We start from the raw sequence: 18,528 nt of genomic DNA on the forward strand, positions 1-18,528 counted from the left end.
GAAATTTGATGGTAAATTTACAGCAGTTAATATACGAAATAAATCTCGAGACCATCCAATTAGGATTTGGATCAAGTGATAGCGTGGTTCACTCATTTTAGTCAGTCCCTGGAGAGGAAGGTTCAATCCTCAGTAACAACATTTTTTTTAAGAAATTTCGAAAGTTCTCAGCAATCAAGACCCAATCCCTGGGGAGGAAGATTCAATCCTTAGTATAACTAAAAAAATATATTCTTCTTAACTACATATTTTAATTAAAACAGATGTTGTTTCTTAATTACATCATTTTCATTATAATTGTCTGTGCATTTGTACCCCTCAATTTATTCTCAATTATTTCGTGTGTAAGTTTGTTTTATCCTAACTTATTTATTATATTATTTGCGTTAAATTGAAATACGTCCGATTACTGGAATTTTAGTGTTATCGAGCATCGAAATACCGTTCTGCAACATTGATGCAGTATTTATAATGTGTATATTAAATTTCATTAACGGTGTACGAGCTACGAGCGTGTAGTTTCCATTGGCCACCAATAGGTTTCGGTTCATAAAATGACGTGGTCGTTTCAATGACCGGTTCCCGTATCACATTATTATGACCCCGGCCGCCATTACCGATAAATCAGCTGTTACGAGTCTCTGGAAACTCGCTACTTACTACTTACCGCAAGGCTGGACGTTCATCGCCCGAGCCTGATTTAAAATTAACGGTGTAGATAGTGTATAGTCCTGCTACTATGTACTCTGCTACAGTAGAATCAGAAACAAAGTAACATGTTAACCCCTGTAAATTTATACATTTATTTTGAAAACGTTTTCTGTTTTCATGATCTCAAAATTTTATAAAGGCCTACCTAAGAGGCTATTCTTGCTTTGCTATTTTCAGATATTCTTAATTTTATCTTTCGTATTTTACTCGTTCATGATTGTTTTATTGGAAATTAGTATTTTCTTATAATACATAGACATCTTCTCAACTTGATATAAATTATACCTGTTAAGTACCTACCTACCCTTAAACATTTTTACTATGTTTCACATCTTTATGCTGAGTACCTTACATATTATATTAAAAAAAATATATATATTATTTGGGAGGCTGACACGGGTACCGCCACCCTGGGAACCTTTTATTGGATAACCATCACCTCTGCCATAGGTCACCCCATGTGGTTCGCTACGTTTGGTGTCCGGGCTCATCAGGTGAGGTATGTTCGGGATGCGCCTGCCCAGCAGCTGAGTGGCGTGACAAATCCGAAGACGCTGGTTTGGTGAAACTCTTTGACCTCTCCAACTGGTCTCAACAACCCTCATCATACTTTTTACCTCCCCAGAACTTCTTCTCCTTCCTTTCCTTAAAAATACCCTTCGCACAGCATCCCAAAATATGAAATTGGCCCTGAGGGACATAATTTTCCTCAGGGCCTCCTGTATGTGGTTAACATTTTATTGCACTATCGTTGTTTGATTTGTTATTTACACATTTTCTTAACATATGTATTGTTTTATTTGTCATTATGTTCTGGATAGATTGATAAAAATAGGTTCATATAAATATGGTACTCAATTAAAATGGAAATATCTCTGTCAAAAACAAAACTCTTTTATCATAAGTATATTTTGTCCATTATTTTTTCTTCTATACTCTCGGGAATATGATCTTATTATATTTAAAGAAAAACAAATTGAATCGTCGAAATAATTTTTTGGTATGTTAGTAAGGTACTAATACTACTCGAACCGGTAGCAAGATAAATAAAAATTAAGTAACAAATGTACACATTGAAAAATAAAACAAAAATGTTAAGAAATTGTTACAAGAAATAAAATAAAAAACCAAAAACAAATCTTGAGAAATGGTAAATTTGTTGTTTTCAAATTTAATTTAATGTTTCGATTTTAATGTTTATTAATTTCTTCAAAGGTTTTTTAACGGAACGAAAAACGTTTCCTTACTGGGGTTATTGGAGGATCCGTCGTTTATATATAAATTATGTTTGCATGGTTTATATATAAATTAAGTCATTTTATGAAGTTATTTTGTACAAGTACAGTCGAATAAATTAAAATATAACACATTAAAAAATTAATATGTACTTAACCTATTCAAACATTTATTGTATCTAGGGAAAAATATAAATCATAAATAAAAAAAATAATTCTATAAATTAATACAAAATGTATTTTAAAAACATAAAGGCGAAGATAAAAGTTTGAATATTTAATTTATGTAGAGTTAAATTATTTCTTTCATCACATTTTTTATTTTTTTAGTAACTATTTTTGACTAACACATATTTTGTTATTCATTTCCTGGACCATCTTGAACTACGAACTTCATTCAAGTCAAACGAATTTCTTTGATTAATTGTTATTATCATTTTCAAAACTATACAAAATCACTCAGTTCCTACCAAAATATGTTTTGAAAGAGACATAGTATAGGAAAATAGATATAAATAATAATTTTCCACATGCACGACACAGGTCTCTGGAGTCCCCGAAATTAAAAATAAATAAATATAAAAAATTGTCTCCAAAAAACTAACTTCCCGCAAATATCCGCAGCTGAAATTTTGTAACCTCTTATTACAATAGGCGCCACCAACGACTGGGATTTTGAACTGTGCAATGCCCGATATAACCTTACTGAATATTGGATGTTATTATTGTCATAGACCGCGAACACAATATTATATTTCATCATAATCATTTATTTAACGTTTTAATATTGCTAACAATTTTTTAGTTTCCAGGAGAACAAACTATATTTATATATATTTTTAAAACTATAAAATTCATATAAATGTAGGAAAAAATAAAATGGAATAGACTTATTACACATAAAATAAACCATATTAACGATGTGAGCCTTCGAAAACAACCAATAAACTATTCAAATTTAAATTACTTAAAATCTAGTCAAATTTGACCTACGACTATTTCCACGCAAGTTGAATAAAAAAATAACATTCCAATCACATTAAGATAATCCTCAAAAAGTTTTATCAAACGTAAAAAGTGTTAATTTAATTGTATCGTCTAAATTCACCATGTCACGTTGGTTCTATGAGATGAAGACACCGTGCATCGTCGGTCGTCCGACAGTACACGTTGCACCGTTACCAACCTGTGCGATGACTGAAAATAATATAAGCGGTGGCATATGAATGTATGATAAGCTGGCTTAATTTTTAACTAAGTTTGTTCTACAGTTATACATCAACATTTATCGAAATTATAATAATTATTGTTATGAAAACTTTTATGGTATGGACCTGCCACTGAAAGTTTCGTATTCGTGGGAAAGAGGGAAAAGTTACAATGGATCTATCAGTGGTTTGCCTATTCATGACTATTTATTTTCCTACTTAACTATACCTTGATGGAGAGCTTTCAAACAATCGGGAAGTCCAGTAGGCAACTTCAAACATACCGACTGAAGATCGTAATACCTTCTAATTCTAATGAAGCAGTTGTGGTTGCAAACTTTGAATTCGGAAATTCGTGGTTCAAATTCTGTTGAAGCGGAAACTATTCTCGAATCATTATCATCACTCAATCGAACTAATTTCAATTGTCTGTGAATTGGTCGGTTAACCCGAGAAATATGTTTTGTAAATTTCTTCTGAATTTAAGTGATCTTTTCAAAATTGGAATAAGAACGAACTATAAAGTAGGTCCTGTAATATAATATACTATTTAAATAAAAAGTTGGAACTGATTTATCAGGAATCAAGAATCCAGACTATCCCTTAATTTTGACGGGTCTTCGGTTGTCTGTGCTGAGCGTTAGTAAGTCCAGCATGAAATCTGGTTCAATGGTCTTGAATTTTCTTTGAAAAGTTTCCCCTTGTTGCTTGAGTAATTCCGACAAGCGATAAATTAAGAACCTAATATATTACATATCATTGAAGAAGAAAATAATACTGATAAATCCTAACGAAACATTAAAAAAGATAGCTTAATAAATAATTTGAAAATTAGTTGCTAAGATAATATTGTTAATTCTGAATTTGAAATATGAGATCGACAAAAATTATCTATAATAATTAATAGGATTCCAATGGTCGAGTGGTTACAGACGTTTTGCCGGTAAGACAGAGATCCTGGGTTCGATTCCCAGTTGAGAACGTTTTATTTTTTATGTCTTGTTTTGATTTATTAGTATTATCTTCTTCTTCAAAATTTAATTTGCTTTAATTTACAAAAAAATTGAGTTCTACGAATTAAATTACATAAATAATATCACAATACATTTCTTGGCCATCTTCTCCCGTAATATGAATTACTGGTTTTGAGGGATGTTCTTTTTCATACCTCGAAGAAGTAGGTGTTTTATTTGATAATTTTGCAGTGGGTATTGTATAATTTTACCATTGAGGTATATACCTAAATAGAGCCAACATTGGCGTTCGAAGTATGGGCCACAGACATCGGTTCATTGTCGGCTGTGAGATACCACAGGCTTCAGTCGAGCACTCACCGGGCAAAGGTCTCCGGCGATAACTTGAAAAAGGGCCGAGATATTGTACAAATCATTCTGGAAAAGATATGAAAATGGTATAACCATTTATCGGTAAATATGGTATATACCCATTTTCTAATTATCATTTCTGAGCACAAACTGCGCCCTGTTTTATATTATCTTTTAGTTTTAATGTTCTTGTTTTATCCTGTCCTGCTGTTATTGTTATTCTAAGTTTTCTCATCACTTTTTATAAACAGTATATTTAGTGTTATAATATTAGACTGTATTGGGTAAGGCAGGCACACTGTAGGAATAATTTTAAGAACATGACCACCTATCCTAAATTACCGTTTTTAAGTTTGTTATATTAAAGCGCACTTGAAGTGAAATGACACTAAACTGTGCTATATAAATGGCATGTTATGATTATTACTATACCAAAATCAGTAGTCATGCGAATTGGCTTTTTAATGTTAAAAAATCAAGCCCTTGAAGTTGGCGCGCCGGTTGCTCAAATGTTTCGGAAGGTCACGTTTGACTCCGTTCATTGCGTTCGTTCGCGGTCGTAAGGATTCGGGCGATGCCGACTGCCGCCACACCCCCCTTTCTACTTCCCGCATGGGAACAACATTTTACTTTCTTACCAGGTATGTAGGTAAGTAGTTTGTTTATATTTACATACATGCATCGTATTCCTCGACGCTTCTACAATGGCTTTTGATGAATAAATAATTATTTCCATCTCCTAGTCTGCTTTCGATGCTTTGATCCTTACGTTATAAATTAAATTGACCATAAGCAACTCTCACATCTTAAGTTGTCCTTATTACTTGGTTGATCGTCAGAATTATTTAGTTTTTATTCTTGTTTAGTTTTATGATAAGAGGTGGGATATATTTTAGCGAACTTGAAACAATTTTAAAATACGAACATGTCTGGCTTTCAATCAAATAATCTTAGGTTTATACCACCAAATAATACGTCCAACTCCAGTAAAATAGTTTCATTCAATTACAACAATTCTAGCCGCTATAGGGAGCTAATGTAACATGTTGACTTTCAAAGGCGGCAAATTGAATTTGTGTAGTATTTGGTGGCGGTGTTTTGCGGTTTCCAATTAGTATTTTTTTACAATTTGAATTAAAAAAATATATTAAAATGTTCAAAAAAGAGAGTTCCGAACTAACAGCAAAAACACTCCCAAGTCATTATTCAAGATGCCAAAAACTTTGACAGGTTGGTGAAATGATTTCATGAAATCCTGGCAAATAAAATGTTATTTATTACGTAAACGTGGATTAAACTATGAAAATATAATTATAAAAAATTAAGGTTAATTCAGCAATGTTGTGTTAGTTCCATGTAGATTTCTGCATTCAAGTTGATGCTCAAAACATTTTTGTATTTTTTTATGTGACACCTCACAAGAGCGTAAAGGCAGTGGTGCTATGTCGACACCCGGTTGGGCTGCCTTGTGAGGCGGGCTATGGTAGGGCTGTAGGAAAGGATTTATTAATGCGGGTCTTTTATACATTCATATTATTAAATATATTGATATCTTTTTGTAAAATTTATCACAATTATATTATTTTATTACCTTTCTACATCATTTAAGGCATAGTTAATAGCCACTTTAATATTAATTACGACATAATAATTTATTAACATAAAAAATAATATAATTTCACAGCAAATTCATTAAAATGTATGAAAGGCGCACAACTTATGCCGCTACGAGGCGCTAGTGTAGCACGTTCCCATCAGAATGTATGGTAAACGTTGGAGTTGGAGATATTATTAATATTACATAGTATTTGAATTTATTAGAACAAAAATGACAACTGAAAATGTCAAGAGGGATAAAAATAAAAATAAACGAAAATTGGTAAATAAATTATCAAGTAAATAAATTATGTAAATAATAGTTAAAAAAAATTTGCAATAGTCAGATCATTGAGTAGATAATAAGTTAATAATAAATAAGTATACTATATATGTAGTTACATTTCAATTGATATTGAATTTTTTTTTTTTTATATTAACTCCACACAGGAGGCCCTGAAGAAAATAATTTCCCTCAGGGCCTATGTCATCTTTGGGGATGCTGTGTGGAGGGTATTTTTGTGGAGAGGAAGGAGTGAACATGGGTCTTGAAGAGTCCCATGTTGTAGGAGGGAGGAAACACAGAGGCCGGCAGTTCGTTCCACAGCCGAGCTGTTGAACTTAAGAACGAATCGTAGAAGCGACCCGTTCTCATGTGACAAGTGTCAACCGTGTACAAATGTTGGGCACGCGTTTGGCGTGTATCCCGACTACGCACCGGTGCCGAAGGGATCAATGACGCTAGTTCCTCAGAGCATCTTCCATTGTAATACCGATAGAACAAGGACAGCATACCTAACTGACGCCTGTGCTCTAAAGATTGCAGTCCGTTTGTTAAGATTGGGGAATCTATCAAACGGACCGCCCGTTTTTGCACAGAGTCAAGGGTTTTTTTCAGGTATTTAGGGGCTCCGGACCAGAGATGGCTGCCAAATTCGACAGTAGGGCGCACTTGCGATTTGTATAGGGTCAGCAGTTGTGTACTATTATTATTATTATGAATTTGTGCTGAGAGAGCATTTATGAATTTTAAATTTATGGCCAGCGTTGAAAAACTTTTGGATCACGAGACAATCCCGAATTGCATTTCTTATTCTGTTCTTTATTATTTGGTTAATACCTCTCTTGGTCAGAATATGACAGGATGCTTTGAAAAATCTTGGGTGTGATAAACCCTTCTGATCAATTTTATTTATTTTTTATGGTAATTGTAAAACCTCACCATATTTTTTTTTATTTTATAAAATAGTAAAAAAATATTTATCTTGTATTGAATACATTTTTGTGGCGAATAAATTCCTAGTGTTCCTGATTCAATATTATTCTAACTACTTACGCGATGTGAAATAATGCTCGTTCGCTGTGCAATTCCCAAGCACACGGAAATAATGTCTGTTCTCATATTTCTTCCCTGAACCGCGAATTTATAACCCAGCTTTAATTTAATTATAAATTTTCAACAAAAGAACATTTTCATCCTCATTTTATGCAAATAATCTCTAAATGTCTTTGGTATACCTGCGTTTTAATCAAAATTGAGTAAAAATTATTTTTCTTATTTGTCTTATGATTCTTTTTATATCTTTCATTGCAATATAATTTAAACACTAATTATGTTGCATAAATTATTTTTATATACTTGTATATAAAGGTTTTCAAAGCTGTTACCTTTCAAAATCCATTCATATTTTGTGATATTAATTCGTAAATCAATAATAGCGTAGATAATAAAAATTATAACCATATGTTTTAATTATTAATGCATCTCTTATCTTTAAAACATAGAATAATACTTAATGATCTAATTTTTGTATTTAAAATAAGCAATCACCGGTTTGACTCCCCTGAATTAACTTCGTTGATAAACTACCACGTTCCCTGTAGACCAACTACAGTCACCTTATTATTGTCACCTTATTATTGCAACAATACTGCAACTAACGCAGAACAAAATTCAATAATCCATCGCTTGCACAGATTAGGCAATAAATATTCCAACATCGATCACGCTGATTGTCTATTATCATATAAAAGATGCATAAAACAAAAATTGTCGAGTAATACCATACCATCATAATAATTATGTACTTCAGATTAAAAACTACTAGTACTCGATAGGTAGAAGCTGATATCAGTGCATTATATATCATAGTCATCATAGGTACTATGTAAAACTTTATCGGACTGTCAAGCAGTGTCGCACATTATTATTATTATCACCACAGTTTGAGAATGCCTTTAGAGTGCGAAACAGCTATCACGCGTAATAATAATTACACAGCACGACATATTTATAAATAGGCTGGTTTTTTTTAAATTTAATAATAATATTATTGAATATATTACAGAAAGAGAAAGATTGTACAACCCTTAGTACCGGTACGGTAAAAATAAGATACTAGGTAGTTATAGGTGTAAGTAGGTACATATTTCCTTGTCCAGATGTCGGACTGTCAGACGCCGTTCACGTCTCCAAGCACGTATATATATATATATATATATATATATATATATATTTATATCGGACAACACTTATTGGAACATCTTTGAGTAAACCACCTTTCTTGATCATCCTTTCACATGTGATATATAACGCTATAAATTACGTGGCAACATGTTTTTTTGTGAAATAAATTTAAAATGTGGTCAGCTATTATATATACAGCTATTTTATGCATATGCTCACAAAATTTTCATCATTAAATCATGAACGCATGTTGATCTTTTTTATGAAAGCACTTACTTGATATGCAATGTTGCCAAATCTTTTGTCCTTCTGTCGAGCTTCTGTTTGGACGGACTTGAACAGATTTATTTGTTGGTTGAATATTCGAAAATACGTAATGCATTGGAACGTTTGGCGCGAATATTTAAAATTGCGGGTTTATTTAAAAGTAAAGTTATACAATCAAAACTTATTTATATTACGTTTACAGTTGAATTAATTATTTTAAAATTAGTTTTGTAGAACAGGCTTTTATAAGATATTCTATCTTTTTAATAGCATTAATTTATTATTTGAAAATGTAGATTGATTTACAATTAAAATACCAAAGTTCAATAATATTAGTATTGTGTTTACAGTATTATTGGAAGTATATTTTATAAAATCTGATTTATTTGAGTTGTTTTCTTTCCTTTTATTATAAAATACCTATTATATGATTTTCAGAAAACGATTTTTGTACACAATATTTGTGCTGGTGTATAATAATAACTATTAATACATATTTTGTATTAATAGTTCTTCATTTTTGTTAATTTTATAACCTTAAATATAAAAGTTACAAATCAATGTACACCATAATATGTATGTATAGTTGTAATGTGTAAACTTTCCTAAATAAAGATATTATTATTATTTTTTAGTGGAATAAATCTTTGATTTTTTTTTTACATTTACTCCACACAAGAGGCCCTGAGGATAATAATTTCCCTCAGGGCCTATGTCATCTTTGAAGATGCTGTGTGGAGGGTCTTTTTGAGGAGAGGAAGGAGTGAACATGTGTCTTGAAGAGACCCATGTCATATGAGGGAGGAAACACAGAGGCCGGAAATTTGATCCAGAGCCGAGCCGTTGAACACCGAAACGAGTCGTAGAAACGACCCGTTCTCATGCGACTAATGTTAACCGTGTACATATGTTGGGCATGCATTTGGCGTGTTTCCCGACTATGCTCCGGTGCTGAAGGGATTAATGATGCTAGTTCCTCGGAGCATCTTCCATAGAAATACCGGTAGAACAAGCATATGCTCTAAAAATTGCAATCCGTTTGTTAAGATGGGAGAATCTATCAAACAGACCGCCCGTTTCTGCACAGAGTCGAGGGTTTTTTCAGGTATTTTCGGGCTTCACACCAGAGGTGGCTGCCAAATCCAACCGTGGGGCGCCCTTGTGATTTGTACAGGGTTAGCAGTTGTGTACTATTCAAGTATTTGCGGGCCCTGTACAGTACGCCCTCATTAACCTCAATTAATTGAAATATTCAGAACTGTTTTATAGTGAATTGTTTTATAGTGAATACCTCACAAGAGTCCCAACTGCTCCCGTCTAGAGCCAGTGAGAATATGGCATCCCCAATTGGGGGATGTTGTGTGGCTGAGGGTAAGTGGGGAAGGGAAAGAGGAAGGTGGGGAAGTACCTGGCTATTCAGATCTAGTCACTAAACACGGCTAAACCCATTTGGAGCAACGTTTCAATTCTGAATGGTGGTCTTACACCAGGGCGATACTGGTAGTATCTTCCACTCTGGAACGTGCCGCAAATATACTATATATTATTTTAATTAATTAATTGTGAAATAACACAAATTAATCAAATAAAATTTATTTGCGCACGCCGGGTTCGAACCCGCGACCTTCGAACTAGTTATGTTACTGAGCCATTTTTTTGTTTGTTTAACAATAGCTCCACACAGGAAGCCCTGAGGAAAATATTTTCCCTCAGGCCTATGTCATCTTTGAAGATGCTGTGTGGAGGGTATTTTAAAGGAAGGGAAGGAGAGGAAGGATAAGGGGTGGGTGGGTGGGGTCTGTGGGTCCAGGAGTGACGGACGTATGAATCCATCCCTCCCACTGCGGTGCAAGACGATGTTCCCATAGAGTTCTGCCTGAAAGGTTTCCCTCAACCTGTCTCTCCGGCCTTCCACGTAGCTGGAGGACACATCCACCGCCAAGACCCGAGCAAACCTCACCCCATGAACCCGGGCACAGTCACCAAACCACTTGGGGTGACCTATGGCAGAGGTGTAGTTATCCAATAAATGGTTCCCGGGGTGGCAGTACCAAATTGTAAATAGATTAGAAGATACTTTCCTGAATGGTCGCCATTCCCCATGGGGTTACCAGTCACGTCTTCCACTCTGGAATGTACCCGGCAGTAGCTGTAGTATAATCTACCATAGCCACATATTGCACAAGTCTTGTGTTTTAATAAAATTTTGCACAAATTCATTGTTTGGTAAAATAAAAACAAATTTGAAAAAATTCACATTTTAATTTATTTATTTTCAGACATTTTTAAAAACTTTCATTAGGAAATTCAACAGAACTAAAACAAACTTTAAAACTAATTAAGTAATGATTTTTACATAATTGCAGTTTAAAAAATATACAATACGTTATACAAAACTGCCATTATCAGAGTTTAACAAAATATATAATAGCAAAATCGAGAGAAACAAAACATACTTAAAAAATAATGAAGTAATGATTTTTACATAATTTCAGTTTAAAATAATATGGAAAACGTCATACCAAACTGACATTATCAGATATTAACAAAATATATAATAGCAAAATCGATTGAAATAAAACATACTTAAAAAATAATTAATTAATGATTTTTACATAATTTCAGTTTAAAATAATATGGAAAACGTCATACCAAACTGACATTATCAGAGTTTAACAAAATAGAGAAATAAATCACACTTAAAAAAAAAATTGCATTCATTTTCAACTAATTAATTTTCCTTATTTAGTAAAATCCTTATTTAACAACATCCCCATTAAAGAATGCCTTAAAATAATTGAAAATATCCTAGAACAATCTAATGTCAACCCAATAATAAGAAAAGAGTTATTCCAGCTCATAAAATTTGCATACAAACAAATTATTTTCTTTTTAATGATACATATTTTGAGCAATTGGACGGACTTCCCATGGGATCACCTTTAAGCCCACTTCTAGCGGAGATATTTATGGATCATATTGAAAATATTATTCTAAAGTCTCCCTTAGCTAAATATATAATATACTATGTCAGATATGTAGACGATATCTTAATATGTTGGAAAGGCACCAACCGTCAATTAGATATCTTTATTAATTGGGCCAACACTGTTAATAATAAAATCTGCTTCACAGTCGAACATGAGATCAAAGGTAAAATATTTTTTTTAGATCTAACAATTGGAAAGAATAATAATAAACATACTTTTGAAATATTTAGAAAACCAACTTTTACAGACACTACAATAAATGCAAATTCAACTCATCCTTCAGAACAGCCAGAAAATGCAAATTCAACTCATCCTTTAGAAACAGAGGTAATTATCTTTAAAATGTACAAAAAGTACGTTACCTGAGAAAAATCCACATGATCGTGTTAGAGTACTAAAATCATCTTCTATATTATTATGCCCAGACAATTCTGAAATTTCAGAATCTCTAAGAAACTCAAATATTTCATGTATTTAAAAATGAAAATATTGCAAAAATAGCAATGTCTGACCCATTAATATGTTCATATGGGTCTTTATTATTAAGTAATCACACGGAACACCATTTGAATACACATATAACATCGAAGATGAGGGATTTAGCCAAGGTGTATATAGTTATTAAAGAACAGAAACCTTCAATTTCAACCTTTGATTTAGCGTTTGACCCTGTGCATTTTGATGTTTTTATTAAAGCCGTACAAATAAATAGTGGTTACGATGAAATTACAGGTTCTGTAAAAATTCCTAGCATGTCTCAACGACTTTGTACGGCTATAAAAGATTGTACAAAGTCGTTGAGACATGCTAGGATTTTTTACAGAACCTGTAATTTCATCGTAACCACTATTTATTTGTACGGCTTTAATAAAAACATCAAAATGCACAGGGTCAAACGCTAAATCAAAGGTTGAAATTGAAGGTATGTTCGTTACCAGTTTAGTACAATATGGACATGAGTTTTTACGGTCATGCACTCGTGCTCATTTACTAGTAGAAATAGTGCTTCGAGTTGTAGTCGATGACACTTCGATTGCCTCCTGCTTCTCTAAATGATGTTGCTCATCATCGGCGTTGGAAATTTTCATATCTAAAAAGTAACAATACATTATTTAGCTTTCTTTAAACTTAATTAGTAAAACCTCAAATTATAAGAAAGCAGTCATTGTTGAATGAAACACTAGTATATATTGAATTATTTCGCGGATAAGCGATAAGCCGCCATAGCTCAGTGGTCAGAGCTGTCGACCGGAAATCGAGGGGACACGGGTTCGAGTCCCGTTGGCGTTATGTAAATCTCAATTATTTGTACCTATATTTTGTTAACTCGGATATTTTCTTATATTATTTTGTATAACATATATTTATCATATAAGATATAAGATCTGTATAATTAAAAAAATATATAAATAAATAAAGATGTACATTATTCTCTGTAAAAGCCCTATGGGCGTTTAAATAAATAAATAAATAAATAAAGTATCTTTTATCAGGAGATTTTTCAATGTGGATGAGTGTTTCAGGCGAATAATTATTGCTTTTAAAATAATTATAATTAAATTAAATTATTTAATTAAATGAAGACAATATTAGCATCACTCAATCTAAAATCTGAAACAGAAAAGATACGGTCACATCTGGGACTCGCACCGGACCTTCGGCTTTCTGGGCCGCACCTCTGACCATATAATAATCAAATTATATGTTACGTATTGATTGTTTCAAGAGTATTAAACATGTTTTCTGTAGATACCTGATTCTATCGAAGAAGTAACGTTGTTCGGTTTGTATAGTGAATCATCATCTTCGGACGTCGGCGGACTCCTTTCTAACATTACTTCAGTTTTGGTTTCTAAAATAAAGCATAATATATTATATATTTATCCAATAATAATATCTCAATGTAGTAAGTAAGTCATGTGCACAAATATGAAACCTAACCTAATATAATGACAAAACAACAGACTAATTAAGCATTTGCAACGGAATATTTAATTAGCAGCATTTCTGATATTACCTATAACAATTTACTATAAGCTAAGGTAGCTCTGTAATATTTCAGATTATTATCAGTGAATATTACCTGAATCTGAGGAAGTTTCATGGTTAATTTCTTCGCCCAGTATGCTCTGCATATTGCTGATGATTAAACTTTGTCCTTTGGAAATTAGCGAAAAGGGTGAAGACGAGATCATGTCGTCAGTACTGTTTATTGATGTACGTAAATCACTGGTTCTTGGAACATCTATAAAATATCAAGAACAAACACATTGAAACATACATATATGTACCTGCAGTTTTCTGTTTTTGCAAATTTTATTTCCACAAAGGAATTTGTTTAATTTGAATATGAACAAATTAATGGGTGATTATCCGACGTGTAAAACTTCGTTTTAACTTAATTATTTTAAGAAACAACTGTTTGAAAACAAAACATGCTTTTAAATGCATATTTTAGTATAGGAATATGGCTTTAGTTTGATTTGACATTTTTACCACAAGTTGTTAGGTTAGTTTTTTTGAATTTTGTTAATACATAATATATATCTATTATTCAAAATAATTTTACTGCTTGGGTTCTCAAAAAAGAAAGAAAAAAATCATGACCTATATAATAAAATACGGTAATTATTCTGTACTCATTTGATAAGCATAGATTAAAATTGTTAATATTATATTTATTATATTAATTCTATATTTTACAATTTAGGTTATTACCTATTTAGAAATATGTAATAGCTTACCGTATTTAAAATCCATTTCGCAAAGCTGAAAGATTTTATTAAATCTCCTTCGTAATAAAGCTAATAAAACGCAAAAACAAATCAACCTGTCAACTGATTCGTGATATACGAACATTGAATAACGGTAATATTTAATATTATCTGTTAGCCAGTTACAAGTCATTAAGTGTTTCAGAAAACTAACCTGAAGCTAGCTTCAAATGGACCAATACAAACAAACCAGCCTTGTGCTAGCAAACAACATCATTCGATAATGGGCTCTAAATAATATAACTTTAGAGGTTAATTTTGCATACAATTCTTGAGCCTTATAGTTCCTTTCGAATATTGTTTAGACCAATACGCAATGTCGTACGATAATAAGCTCTAAATAATATTACTTTAGAGGCTATTTTTGCATACAATTGTTAAAACATTTAATTACTTTAGAAAATTATTTGTACACCTGCGTTTGACACAAATAACGATGGCAACGTCGCTTTTTGAGATCAATGAAGTTAGTTTAACATACGATAGAAATAATTAACAAAGTCAGGTTGAATATCTGAGATAAAATCGCATATAGGAGCATATCTAATGCTCACGAAAATCGCACTTGTCACATCAAATTGAGTTGAAAATGCCACTGATCTCGTCTCGCCGAGACGATTAAAATGGCATTTAAATCTCAATTTGTCGATGATCAAGTAAGTGCTCAATGATCAAGTAAGTCGAAATGATCCAATAGTTCCGGTTATTTGCAGACGCTAAGATGTACAAAGTGCCGTATCATAAACCTATATATATATATATATATATATATATATATATATATATATATATATATATATAAGTAATAATAATCAATACTTGGATAATTTTATTGGCGCTATTTTTCTGAAATAATATCGGGAGTCCATACCAATACGGCTCATAAAAAAAGTTCCATTCTAGGGCTCGTTATGAACGACTCATCGCTATTGTGTGTACGAGACTTGCAGTCTCGTACAAATAATATAATCGTACATTAGACAGACTACCATATGAACTATTGCAGCGTTCAGTTTCTACAGATAAGTAAGTTGCTAAGTTTTTGTACCGTTAAATAACATTTGACATTTCTGACATACTGCTCGTTGGTGGATGAAATCGGTCCTTTCTACAATACACAATTATGAAAATACCATGGAATTCCACTACTAAATAACAGTTTGAAAAACAAGTATTATGAAAATATCATGGAATTCCACTAGTAAACAACAGTTTGAAAAACAAGTACTATGCATTTTAACGCCCATCGCACCTAGTAGCGATTTATTCATTCGGGTTAATCTTTGACTAACGATTACCTACAGATTGATGTCAAAGACAAGTTGTTTTGTTATCAAACCGATTAGAATAAAATTTACAAATGTCCATTACTGCCTTTAGTTTTATTGGTATAAATGCAGAAATTTAGTTGGAATTCCAAGTCTTTCGGCTAATTTTATTCAGACTTAACATTAAAATGTGTCATTTATAAAGCAGCTTAAGTACTCTGCATACATTTTTTCATCTCTGTTACAATAATCCCTAATTTTTCATCCAATTAAAAACGGTCGATCAGTTCAAAAACGCGAATATTTCATTTTAATAAGTACACATTTTTTCTTTATCACGCCCCAAAATGTATTAGATTAAATTTAAGTAAATTTTTCCAGTGAATTTTTCCGCGCTTTTGTAAATCCTTCTTCCCTACCCGAATTCCATAAATTGTATCATGAAGTTGATTAACATTTTTTCTTGATATTAAAAGTACACAGCTGGATTAACTTGTTAGTAGAAAAAGAGGATAATTTCGTTTTAAGCGATTTTTTCGCTCATAAAGCTGATGTTATATTATTCCGTTTCGGGGATTTTTACTTTGTTTTCGTTGTTATTATTTCTTCTTATCTTTTATTCTGTTATTACTTTTATTTGCTTTACATTCATTGCTGTGTAGATTTTCTAAGACGGTGGCATACCCGCGATACTTCAAAAGAGTTTGTTGTACTTATTTAAAAATCATGATATTTTAATGCCTAAATGAGGCAGATACCTGTGCCCAGATTTTGACGTGCTTCAGCTTGTATACCGTGTATGTCCGTAAAGATTTTTTAAAGATAAATAATAAATCCTAATTCCACAGAAGGCTTACATCTAAAGTAGTCCTGGCGGAGTTTGACCGAAGCACTTCATAGTTAATGTAGTACCGACGCTAATAACGTATGCACCCCAAAGCCGAATTTAGAAACAAGTCATTAAGTTTTGGTTTACGGCTACAAGAGTAGATTATGGTGAATGCTTACCTCGAGTCGTAACTATTTTATGAAGGGAATTTGAAGGGTCTGCCGAGGTAATTGGGGTAGCGCTGCTCCGTTGAGTGATCGGGAAAGGGACAAATAAATATATTCTAAACCACACGTGCTCAAATAAACCTTCGACAAATTTCACCTCAATTCAAATCATATTTAATTATTCAGATATTTACCAAATCCACCGTTATCCAGTATAATCCATCTGATCTGGGAAATTTAAACAAAGGTACTTTCAATTACAATGTTGGCATTGATAGTATTTTGAATCTTGTTGTCAGAACTTACATCGTTAGTCAAGACTATCAAATCTGTACTCATGTCTATGTGGGTTTTACCCATTCGACTCTACTCATTATTCGGAGAGCGATCAATTCGATTTCTTACAATGTCTTGTATAGTATTTACAGGTAAAAGTAAATAGATCATTTTCTGATTGATTTTCTCGGAAGTAATAATACTTGTGCTGGAATCTTTATTGTTCCTCCAAAAAATAGTCTGTCTCGGCTCTCTGTAATAAAAGCGGCCTTCTGTTGTATTGTTCATTTATTTCCCAACAAGTAAGTAAACCTCATCATTTTCATCACCGGTTTGGGAGGAGGGTGGAAGAGTGGGATAAGGGGGGTTGAGTGTCGGTGACGGGGAAATTAAATGAAAATCCTGCCGTATGAGCAATTCATTCCGAGTTAATGAACTTTCGCAAAAACAATTTGTCCTAAGAGTTTGTGTCGGCTTTTATAAATTGCTGAAAACGCCCGAGAAAATCTTTCTTCATCCAGGATAAATGGACGCGATGAGAGCTTAGATTGGTTCGGCGGACTTGGTCGAGGAACCATTTTACTACCCTGACATGAATAATTTTATTTCCATCCCGGCGTATAATTTTAAAGGCGTGAAACGCAAATTTGTGATATCCCTTTGTGAGGAGAAAAGATTTCTAAATAATCTTATAATTTCTCGTGTGTCCCTTTTCAGAGAAAAGGGTGTCTGCTTTCAACCGAAAAAGGTTCAACCACAACAAAGAAAATCCTTAATGAGCATTGTAGGTACATTATAGGTCTCTAAAAGTCATAAAACGTCAGACCTTTGACAAGATATGCGGGCGAGCCGTTTGATAGATTCCCCTAACACTGAACCAATTCGCAAAACTCCCAAGCTTACGCTGGCCAAAATATTGCTGTGTATGTATCAAAAATGTGAGATGTATTAAAAAATTAGGATTTTTTCAAAAAAAAATTCTGCGCCTTCGTGATTGAGATATTTACTGAGATTACAGTTTTACAAAGCATATCGTTTCCTCATTTTTGAACAGTGCTTTAACGAAAACAAGATTTACAATAAAAGATATAAATTTGTTTTAGACCACTTTAATTAATGGTCTAAAACAAATTTATATCTTGTATTGTAAATTATGACGAGCCACAAAGTAAATGCTTATTACAAATATGAAAACAAGATTTTTCATTTTAGAAATATTTTTCGAAAATGCCGTCTTTTCCTAAATAATAATAATAATAATTTCCCGAATAAAAAATCTCGTGAATGTTTATTTTACAGAAACTCGGTTAGGTTTTTTTGTATTTCAATATATTGTAAAGTCCTAAAATGAAAAATAAGATGGAAAAGTGAAATTTAATTTTCACCTGTCAAAACATGTATTTTTTCGGTGCCAT

The 18,528-nt window shown here is 32.5% G+C and overlaps 2 protein-coding genes across 2 annotated transcripts in view; one reads left to right on the forward strand and one right to left on the reverse strand.

Moving 5' to 3' along the window:
* oaf (BRICHOS-like domain-containing protein out at first) overlaps positions 1-18,528 on the forward strand; it is a 242,068-nt gene that overhangs the window by 204,013 nt on the left and 19,527 nt on the right. The window lies entirely within an intron of this gene.
* Positions 12,667-15,194, reverse strand: LOC149420942 (uncharacterized). Its single transcript, XM_089635630.1, has 4 exons — positions 14,544-15,194; positions 13,883-14,044; positions 13,553-13,651; positions 12,667-12,889 (listed from the first exon to the last, which is right to left on the reverse strand). The coding sequence occupies exons 1-4, from the start codon at positions 14,704-14,706 to the stop codon at positions 12,783-12,785; spliced, it is 531 nt and encodes a 176-aa protein (XP_089491756.1). The 5' UTR covers positions 14,707-15,194; the 3' UTR covers positions 12,667-12,782.

This window comes from Hesperophylax consimilis, chromosome 9, assembly GCF_061612785.1.
Source record: "Hesperophylax consimilis isolate HC1 chromosome 9, BYU_Hcon_1.0, whole genome shotgun sequence".
Lineage (NCBI taxonomy): Eukaryota > Metazoa > Arthropoda > Insecta > Trichoptera > Limnephilidae > Hesperophylax > Hesperophylax consimilis.

Bases quoted from the DNA above. Each gene is read 5' to 3' on its own strand.
- LOC149420942 (XM_089635630.1), bottom strand. From the start codon at position 14,706: ATGACTTGTAACTGGCTAACAGATAATATTAAATATTACCGTTATTCA. The intron at 14,045-14,543 runs GTAAGCTATTAC...GATATTTTATAG, and splicing joins CGAAATGGATTTTAAATACG to ATGTTCCAAGAACCAGTGAT. The intron at 12,890-13,552 runs GTATCTACAGAA...GTTACTTTTTAG, and splicing joins TACTTCTTCGATAGAATCAG to ATATGAAAATTTCCAACGCC.